Genomic DNA, 10,944 nt, shown 5'->3' with positions numbered 1-10,944 from the left:
GGAAGAACGATGTGAGCTCTTCTGAATGACTTTGCGCTGACCGCACATCGGGGGAGGGACAAGGTGGAGCGGGGCCAGTTCTAGGACGGGAGCAGTGTCCGTAGGCAGAGAGAGCTCCGTCATGGGCGGCAGTCCTGAAGGTCCCGAGGCGCGCGGGGTGCGGCGGCTGTCGTGGTCGCGAGTCCAGGCTCCGCCGGCGTCCGGGGAGGCGGGCAGTCTCTCTCGTCGGCTGGCCCGCAGCTCTGAACTGGTTAACTGTCCCTGTCTCTTTCTCTCACTCTCTGCCACTGTAATTTAACTTAGGACTTCTCGGAATTTTTCTCTTGTCGATTCAGATCCATATGCATTTTCCCTCCCTTTTCCACAACTCTCCAACTACCCAAACCCTTCTCATTGTTAAGATACAATATTATTGTTATCTGTAGTACGTGCATCTTTCACTAAGTGCTTCCTATGTGGCAGGTACTGTTCTAAGTGAGATAATGTACTACGTCACTGAGCCTTCACGAGCGCAAGATATCTGTCATCACCTCTGTTACCAAGATAAGAAACCACAATATTTGCCTTTTTCCCTCTAGACTGTACACTCTTTGACATACTGAAGTAGCAGGTTTTGAGTTCTTATAAAGAAAGCCTTGCAGGCATGAGATTACGACAGTTTGATCATTCTCGATTAAGGCCACTGTGAGCAAGACTGAGAAAACTCATGAAAATCGAAAATTATGAGTAGCGCAAGCAAACGAAATCTATAACATGTAACAGTGAATTCATCCTTGTCTTGTGGATCTGAGACGTCACAGCAGGAAAAGAAGAGAAACGCGGGGAGTCCTGCTTCCTCAGTGGGTTCGTTGCTACAGAAACAGCAAAATTTTTCTTACATATAAGTCAACATCCAACAATATCAGCTCCTCTTATGGGATAAATAATCATCTGGGATGGGATTTATTTTCCTCCTAGATCTCGTGAGGATTGGGCAGAAACACTGAAAATCAGAGTGCTCTTAATACATCTAGCCAAGTTCAAAGATACAAGGGACACTTACAAGCAACCTCTAAAGAGCGAGTCAATTTCAAGTAATAGTTGAGATTAAACCACAACTAATAATGGAAAACTACACACTTTTAAATAAAATTAATAAAAAAGTGATCAATTTCTGTTCACCTAATGAAAATGACAGTTTTAACACTTGTATACACTGTTATCTTCTTTTAAAGATTAAAGATGCTGAGATTTTAAAATCAGCCTGCTTGTGGTTCAGGCTGAAAATGAGAAAGGCTACTATGTTAATCTAGCCATATGCTTAATTCATAAAAGAGAATTAAAAAAAGGTGTTAGTACATACATAGCACATCCCAGTTTAGAGGAGAAAAAAGTTAATCAATTCAACTCAATTTTAGCTGAGGGCATTTTTCCGTGACTGCTGAACCCTAGCATGTGTCAGGCAGCTAAAATTACACTTAAATGTGTAAGCTTTGTTGTTATTTTAGAGATAATCCAGGAAGCAAAACAAAGCCAAAAATTCTCTCTGCATTTTTAACATGAAATGCTTTAATCTTCAATCAAGTGCATACTTTTTTCTGTTTTAAGATCCTGATGTATTGTCTCTTCTTTTCTGTATGTTTGAAAGTTTCTAAAATTAAAAGTAACAAAAAAAGAACGATAATAACAACAATGATTCTGTATACATTTCCAACAGACTCTTCATGCTTTAAAAGAATTCTTACCAGTTTCTGTTTCTGAAGCTCTTCCCTAAGTACTCTATCTTCTGGTAAAACGTCACATAACAGAAAATAATTGTCCTGTTCTTCTGTTGAGAAATTAGAAAAATAAATGAGAAACAATATTTATCATTTCTTCCAGAAAGATTTCTTAAAAAATCTGTGCCTATATCTATGTCTATTACGATCTCTCTTCTGGTATATAGATATGTTTTCAGCTTTATTGAAGTCAGGCAACATAAACACAGCAATTTAATTTTAGCTATCATGAAAGAGAGAATTCTAACTTAAGGAAGTGAGATGATTTCTTTGAATGTTTGGATCGTAAGGAAAAGATGGTCACTAAGATGCACACTTACCGAGTGGGGCTGTGGAATTGATTCTTATCACACTACAGAAATCTGTGATGGGCTGTTCAGTGAATCTTTTCCTCCAATATAAAACGTACCTTAGAACAATCAAAAAGAAAAACTGTTGAGAAGACTCAATATAGCACTTTCTCTATAATGACAGAATTTTATAAGAATGTTTAATTATCTCAAAGAAACGAATCAAATGTTGACTGAAAACTGCTAGAAAATTTTTAAATATAAAGGCAGGAGAGCGCTGTAGAAATAGGAAATATTTAATGAGATGAAATTATCCAGCAAAGGCAACAAAATGATTAAACTTTACTATCCCCAAATTCAATAAACAGACCTTTGGGAAAGCTAAAGTGAATTATTTTATGTGATAATGAAGTTTTCCTGAAATTGCATCCAAGTTTATATGAACTTAAAATGTACACTTTTCAATAAATTGAAAGTTGGGTGGTTATATATCAAAGTGCAGAAGCCATGATAATAATGCAGTGAGAAGTCAGCATAAATTCACTGTCTATGTAACAAGAAAGAAAAATTCCGTATGTCCAAACTGGGTCTGATGTTAGCCAAATTTAGCCTTTGAAAAACAGTCAAGTTTATAATTCTTACATCTGATGAGCATCGTGGCTAAATTTAAAAGAAGAGCATACCCCCAGACCTGCGTATCTGACGAGAGCGAGAAAGATGACGGGGTTCGACAAGCTGCTCGTTCATCTTTCCATTTGTTAACAAGATCTCTATTGACAACTGCAACCTCATTCATCGAATGGTACCCAGAGAATGTGGTCTCTTTCCTTCATGAGAAGAAAGGAAATAGAAAGGTTGACGCTACAGCTGACAGTGTCAACCAACGGTCATTGGTGCCAATTCTGCACTGACAGAAACCCCCGATTTGGAGTACGGCAGAGGGGCGGGCCTTATTCGATGCGAACAGCTCGGCTGTGGAACAGCATGCTGTGGACAGCTCTGCAGGGACACGGCTCGATTATAATACGGCGCGACTGTGGACCAGCATGGCTGCGAGGCGGCCAGGCGCGGTGGCTGTTCTGTCCTCTGAGACAGCTCAGAGGATGCTGCGGCTCTAGTGGGGAAAGGAGGCCTGTGATGGAAGCTGAAAGGGGGCCCCGCCGAGGGGGAGGGTAGGCTGACTTACGTACAGTGCCTGTACCTGGTCCCTGGCCGGCCCACCTCTGTGCATGTGAGGACTGCAAATCCTCATAGTTTGAGTGGTTCGAATAGCACTGTCTTCCTGTCTGGTTGGTGAAGATGCTAATGATGACACAGCTGTGAATCTGACTGGAGGGGGAAAGTCTCAGCCCTATTGGCTGGAACAGGGTTCCAGGGGCTCCTTTAGAAGGGCTGGCTCGGAGGCAGGAACACAGTGCGGGCAGGCGGCTTCTCTCTGAAGCATGGCCTGTGTGACAGGAACCTGTTCAGCAACAGCTGCTAAGCTTTGTTTTTAAATTTGAGCTCCATCGGCCACCAGGGGCCCTTCTTAACAGGTACATTCTCTCTTGGGCTCAACAATGGTTTATCAGGCTACACATCTGATGGATTACGCAAAGAAACAATGAAGAACCAAACCTGTGACAGAGACGAGGTTTACTGAAATAGAAGGAACGCGCAGAAAGAGCAGGAATTTGGACATTTTAAATGGCCCGATATAGTACTTAGCAGTATTTTGCGCAACGTGGGTCCACGACACATGTTTTAAAGAGGTAAAAGAGCATCTGAAGATTCCTGTAAGTTTCTCTAAGCAGCCTCCGCCTCCTAATATTTTGTTTCCTTCTTTTCCTTACCTCTCTTTCTTAACGTTAATTCTTAACAGCAGAACCAGGTGCTGAGTTAACGGACAAAACAGAAGCGCCAAGTTCTACCTGGGGTTCCCTCAGAGCTACCACTAGAATACACCAAGGACAGGTCTGTCACCCCTGAGGACCACGGGGTGATAGCCTCTGGCCAAAACTGAGACCAGCGGTCAGCTCTTTATAACATCAGTCCACCGTGGGTCTCCAGGTGTTAAAAGGCAGTGACGGTTTCTTCAATGCCCAGGCTGCTCACCTTTGGAAAATGTTTAGAGACTCAGCAAAACATCTGTGTGAAAGCACATAAAGTGGACGACCACATGAGAGCTGGTGCTAGTGACCAGACTGTCCTTTGGACAGTCACTGAGTTATTTTGTAATGAAGAGTCGATACAATAAGTCTCGTACCTGCACAGGTCTGGCGCTAGAAAGAGTTTGCTTTTCAGACTAAGACTGTGATCAAACCCTCAAAATGACTCCATTAGCCCTGTAGGCAACAGTGAACAGAGGTACAGGGACTCTGTGTTCAGAGAGATAAACCTGCATTTAAAGTTTTGTAATCTTTCTGAAACTCAGTTTACTCATTTTCAAAATAAATTGGTGACAATTAAATAGGATAATATATATGAAGCAGTGTCCAACAGGCTGGGTGTTTAATAAATGGTAGTTATTATTAGAAAAAGTAACATACTTAGAGTAGTAGAGAATTTATGCTTATTCCAGAAAAATACTGGTGTCTAAAACAACAAAAACAATAGTAACATTTCATCAAATAGTTAATGAGCAAATTAAAATAGGTATATAAATAGTACCAGAGGGCACACAGAGGTGGCTAAGGCAGTGGAAGAGGGCAGTGATGACGAGGATGAAGATGACAATTCCCAGCAGCCACCACTTACTGAACCTGTACCTGCCCTAGGCCGCACTGCTGGAATGTCAGAACTGGGATCTGACCTTGCTCTTTCCCGGCTCCAAACCCAAACTCAAGATTTCACAACACAGTCCCTCTAGTGTCACGAGAAGACCCGTCTACACGAGAATCGCAGAAAAGGCGAGGCAGGTAAAGGAAAGGCCCCTAGAATTATAGTTGTAATGGAAATCTGAAGTATTTGATTCCTTAGAGACCAAGGAGAATGCTTTCTGATAAGACAAAACTGAACTACAGAAATGAAAATCTGAAGGAAAAGGAAATATCTTCGCTTTTACAAAAAGTGCGTGATCTTAGAATAGTAGCCCTTGGTCTGAACCGCCTTAACCTCCTGCCTGAGTGCTGACAGGTGACACCAGCTGTCTGGGCTGTGGTTTTGGACTGCCTGAGAAGTGAGAGGAGCAAAGAAGTGCCTCTACGGAGGTGACAATGTCCCGAGCCCAACAGTCCATGGGGCTCGGTCTCCAAGGACGCGCCCACGTTTGGGTGTTGTCTCCTTGACTGCTGAAGAGAAGGTTTACATCGCCTACTCATTTGTGTCCAAGTTTACCTCCAGGTGGCAGGCACAAGGCAAGCGATTCGACATTAACTGACTTCGAATCTTGGGGACAGTCTCCCCAGCAGAGCCTCAGCTGCCCTCAGGTACTGCGGGAGGGCTTCCCGCGGACGAGGGCGGAGAAGACCCCGCTCTGCGCTCAGTTGGGCAGAAGGTTTTTTATTTCATTGCTCCACGGACGAGGAGCATGAATCTTGGAAATGTTTTTTCAGATACCATCTCTGAGATCCTGTCAGGTAGCTTCTGAGGGAAGGGGCATAAAGCAGGTAATAGGTCTGGTGCAAAGCTGCCATCTGAACGTTCTCTTCCTGACCAGAGGTTGGGTGACAATGACATCAGAGAAAAAATCATGTGACAAAAGCAAAATATGATGATAAATTACCATGCGACTGACATATATAAAATTATGTACTGTGTCTTATTGTAGTATATTACATACATAGATCTGAAGTACAACATACATTTGACCTAAGTCTAAATTTAAGATGCACCCCAGTTAAACACTTAATAGTACTCTTTTAGTTTATAATTAAATTTAAGAGGTGTCAATATATACATTTCCCTATGGTTGCTAGACGCATTCAGATAAATTGTATTCAATTGAGGGACGGCTTAAAGATATGTCTTCAATAAATTCTTCTTGTGGCATTTTTTCCCACTCGTTAAAACATAAATTTCAACATTAAGAGACCATTTAGTGAATCTCGTAATTTTTTCTATTTCTCTAGTTTATTTAAAACTACAATTGTAGCCACTCAATAAAGATGCCAAGTAATAATATGTGGTATGAACTTGTTACTTGGATGAGTTATCAAAGCATGTCATACTTTATTAAAGCCATACAAGTAATTATTAGGTCATCAGCAAATGCTTTTTATCTCTTGAAAGAACTTCAATCATGTTTCACAAAATTGTGTCACAAAAAATCCTTGCGGCGATATCTTGCCTGCCCAGCCCCCCACTCTAACTGGTGTGTTTACTGACAGAGGCATAAAGATTTGAGATATAGGTGTTAATTAAGTAGCACTAAATGAATGGAATTTAATATAGAAAGGGGTAAGAATTAAGGAGTTAACATTTATCTTCTGGAAAAACTCTATCTACTGAATAAAGATAGCAAATTACTCGGTATAAATAACTATGTTAAATGGCTCATAGGAAAGATTTTTATTCTTGTTTTTGTCTTCTTCCCTCTGCCTGAGAAAGTCTTATTGTTACTTTGCTCCAATAAAGAAAACGTCACATATATTTAACATGAAAACTTATAGGTTATTTCTTATAAAGCATAGGGTTAAGTCTATCTCTTATCTATTATTTATCATCTTTATTACTTGTATTCAGAAGCAACAACTGCTGAGAAGCTCTGTGTGTGTGTGTGTGTGTGTGTGTGTGTGTGTGTGTATGATTCACTTTGTAAAGAAGTTCTCAGTGAATTAACTCATGCCAATTGACCTTTTACTGCTCTGTCCATCCCCAGCCCCCAACCCCTCTATGACTGCTTTTCTGATGTTAGGAAACAGTCATTCAATGTTGAGAAGATTCCAGTTCAGCTCTGATCGCGGCCAATACTTGGATTGTTCGGAGAAGAAATTTCAGGCTCCCTAAACAGTAGGAGTGTATTATCTAAGGGAGGCTGGATATACTGCAAGGTATGTACAGCAACAGAGTTCGCTCATATACATTCCTGGTCAACTTGAATTAAGCACATTTTTCCTTCCCGAGAGTGAGACTTTTACTTAATTAGGAGGACAGCTGACAAGCAGGATCTAGGTTTCTAAATTTAAAGTACATGTTAACTATACACTTTATTTATTAAGTACTTACATCAGATATGCATGTTTTTCTTTTTGATTAAAGTATACATTTTATTACATAACTGCCCTTCGACGGTGATTCAGCCCAACCTTTAATTATTGACTCCTAAGACCTGAGACCTATTAAACAATGTGACTTTCCTGCCTGCATATGGGTGAGATTTCATATCAATGACACAGCAGGTGTTATACACATCCTGTTTTAATAATACTTGACAACCTATGAGGGCTGGTGTTCCCCCGTTTTACAGAGAAGGGCACCGATGCGTACAGTGGGTTAGTAGCTTGCTGGGAGTCACATGGTAGGAAGTCACCAAGTCTGTATTCAACTGTAGGCCTGGCTGGGGTCACAGTCTACTCATTTATAACACACTTGCTGCTCTGCAAGGCCCACCATGAGAAGGCTGTTTCTTGCTCGGAAGGGTGTGGTCCGGGCAACACGGAGTTTAGATGCAGGGATCTTACAATGTCTGGGCCGCTCCAATGCTGTGCAGGGAAACTGGAACATCTCAAAATGAGACCATATCAGATATATCAAAATGTATGCTTTTAGCGACTGTATAAAGCCAGTGGCTACCGCCATGCTGTTTCTATGGAAAGCGCTTGTTAAGTTTCAAATAATGATGACATGAACATAACTGCTCTGCCACAGCTGCCCAGGAGAAGGCATTTCTCTTGGACGATCCCCTCTGGGGATCATGAGTTGGGAGGAAAGGCCTACTTGCCCGCGTTGCTCGTCTGCTGGTGTGGGTCTTCCCACGTCGGGTGCGCGTGGGGGTCGTCTAGCTCAGGCTGGGCCTTGGCGTGCAGGGCAGGTTCTTATGTATCACACTCGCCTGGTGCTCGCGGTCCCCAACCACGCACCTCCATCTGCTCATCTCCCTCGTCCTCTCCCTCTCAGTCTCTGAGTCACCGACCTCAACAGCTGTCTACCCTTAAACCCTCCTGGCCTGTCGAATAGCTCGGTTCTTTCCTGGTTTTCAACCTCGTCAAGGCACTTAAGCTGAGAGCCCTCTGGGCAACAGCCCTGTGGCTGGAAAAGCTCCAAGGAGCCCTGTCCCCAGACACTGCCCTCTGGTGGCCAAGTCTACTCTGGACTGCCTGGGAGGGCTCACTCAGCCGGAGAATAGCTGTGGCTTGAAATATCAATCAATCAAACAAACAAACAAACAAACAAGCCAGCGTGATAGAGACTAACAACGTCAGAGTCCTGCGGAACGCAGAGAAGGGTCATCGCCTACTCTTTGGAAAGCTGGTCTGTTTCCAGAATTTGTAGGACATGCAACAGTATGTGGCATTTTCAAATACAACTTATACACTCAAGAAGGCAAATGAGTGCAAAGACTTTTTAAAAAAAATCTAAGGAGAAACCTGAAAAAGAATATACATTTTTCACAGTCATATAGGCATAATTATATACATATGTTATGCTTTCTCTCTAATGAAAAATAAATTTAATTCTTTTACTCACAAAAACAAAACTTACCTTTGGAAGTCAGCAACCAATTTGATGTCAGCTATGACCATCTTATGTTCAATAATCATGTGCTTCAGAAGCTGGTCCTGTTCGGCCACGGGAACACGTTCTTCACAGAAAATACACGGCACAAGTGAGGGGCCTTCGAGAGTGGCGGGGCCACCTGGGCCTCCTGGCAGGGACAGCGGCTCCAGGATACAGTCCTTGCTGTCTGGGAGAGAGAAAAAAAGAAACAAGAGCTGAAACCAACTCTCTTCAGAAGGGCGGTTTCTGCATTAAAAGGATCCCAAAGCTATTTACATGTCTCCACAAAGAAAACCACAGCGCGCCAGGGAGCGGGAGGCTGCATCACCATCTTCGGCAGCTTCTGCAGTCCGGGGGCGAGGGCACTGCAGAGCGCCTCAAACTCCCTAGTTGCCGGCTTAAATGGGGGAAGCCCATTGGTCAGGGTAGCTGTTCAAGCCTTCTTGCTGGACGCCGGCCAAGGGCCGCAGGTCCCGGGGCTGCTGGGGGCAAGGCTGCTGGGTTAAGGTTCGAAGGCCCAGCCGTGACCTGTGGCTGAGCGCCATCACGCTATGGGAAGGAAACAGCCTGTGCCGAGGCTCCAGATGATGAAGCCAAGCACTTTCAAGCCGCTTCCAGCTGCACCTGCAAAGCCTCGCCCACTTCTGATTATCCGTCATGTGCAAAGAAGAGCCCTGCAGTGGCCTGGCACGGCATGTGCTGGGTGGCCCTGATGCCAGTTCTCGATGCTACTTTACATTTACCATGTTCTCACTACACAGTCATGCATCATAATTCAAGTTCCTGTGAACAAGAGATGAATGCTCAATTACTAAACGCATGGCACACGTCTGTCCTGTCTGTTCCTTTTCCTAACATCACTCATAGCATCTTTAAGAGCTGAGGTGTAAAGTCTATAGTTCTGAATTCAGGGCCTCAGGCGACAGCCAGGTGTGTCAGGAACCCTCTTTGTTCTCTTGGGATAGACGGCTGTCACCTAAAGCAGGCGACTGAGTCGTTGGTACCAGCCAGCTAGGCAGGGTGAGGCGCCGGCATCTGAGGAAGGCCGGGAAACCTTCGGAAAGAAAGACAGGCTTCTGGAGTTAGGTTACTATCAATGCCACTGTTACATTCCATTTCTCGTCTTTATCTTACTTCATGTTATTTCTAAGGGACTCTCAATTGAATAATCCATTGAGTTGGCTCGTGGTGTGCGCTGCTGACCACGGCCTCCGAGTCCGATAAGAGACGTGTATAAACGGCAGCATCGACTCACTTAACAAAGCTCAGCTGAGCATGCACGGCGTGCTGGTTTTTCCTGCGTGACGCTGCATGACACGATCCTTGCCACCAAGGCTAACGTGCTCACAATTTGTTTGAAGATACAAGTAAGTTAAAGGATAAAGAGACAGAGACAGAGCATGTGCAGGGTTTGTGGGAGCAGGAGTCACCTGAGCTGCAGATGGAGGGTGCCCGCCGCACAGGCGATGTCCCCTAGTACATCACTCATGACCCCCCGCTCATATTAAACTGTGCCAGATCAAACTGTTTGTCTGAGTTCCATGAAATTACTTAATACCAGAAAAGCTGAAAACAGGGTTCACATGACAACGGGGAGAATGCCTGAAATATACAAGCACTTCAGAAGCACTGTTAACAAAATTGGTGTGTTCGCAATTGTTTATTAAGTAATGAAAGCAAGAAGTTTTGAATTCTATAGTTCTTCAGTTGTAGGTTAAATTCTGTGGGAACTTAAACCCACATAGGAAAAAACAGGATGAGGGAAAGAGGCATAAATAATATGCTTATGAAACTCTAATAATATTTTATGTGCACTAGAATAGGACAACGAAAGGCAGCATATTCTAAATAAAGGAAACGTGACTTGCCATCTAGGAAGTAACAAGTACTATATTATATAGCTTTCCCTCAATTTGATTGAGGTATCTATAAATTAATTCTAATTGACTGCAGAAAACGACGTAGTAACAGCCATCACTAACAGCAAGAACGAACATTACTAGGTGTTAGTTATTTGTAAAGTACCAGCAAAATGTTTTAGGGAACTTTCTCAATTAATCCTAAGTATCTGATTTGGTTAGTACTCACATAACCCCCGTCTTCCAGATGAGAGGACTGAGATTTAGGAAAGTTAGGTAATTTTCCAAAGTCGCAGTGTTAGCAAGTGGCCTAAACACAGAAGCTGAGTCTAAACTCAAATGCTACATTATTGTGCGCCCAGCACCCAAAGGCACACCCCCATCTGTGTTTCTTCTGGAGTG

The 10,944-nt window shown here is 43.1% G+C and overlaps 1 protein-coding gene across 1 annotated transcript in view; it reads right to left on the bottom strand.

Moving 5' to 3' along the window:
• ZNF277 (zinc finger protein 277) overlaps positions 1-10,944 on the bottom strand; it is an 88,255-nt gene that overhangs the window by 34,478 nt on the left and 42,833 nt on the right. The window contains exons 2-4 of the mRNA XM_011371489.2: positions 8,669-8,870; positions 2,078-2,166; positions 1,725-1,807 (exon numbers count right to left, since the gene is read on the bottom strand). Coding sequence (XP_011369791.1) covers positions 1,725-1,807; positions 2,078-2,166; positions 8,669-8,870 — 374 coding nt within the window. The remainder of the gene's footprint in view (positions 1-1,724; positions 1,808-2,077; positions 2,167-8,668; positions 8,871-10,944) is intronic.

The sequence above is a fragment of the Pteropus vampyrus genome, unplaced genomic scaffold, assembly GCF_000151845.1.
Source record: "Pteropus vampyrus isolate Shadow unplaced genomic scaffold, Pvam_2.0 Scaffold192, whole genome shotgun sequence".
Classification (NCBI taxonomy): Eukaryota; Metazoa; Chordata; class Mammalia; order Chiroptera; family Pteropodidae; genus Pteropus; species Pteropus vampyrus.
Note: the sequence above shows the minus strand (reverse complement) of the source record. Positions and strands in the feature narration are given on the sequence as shown.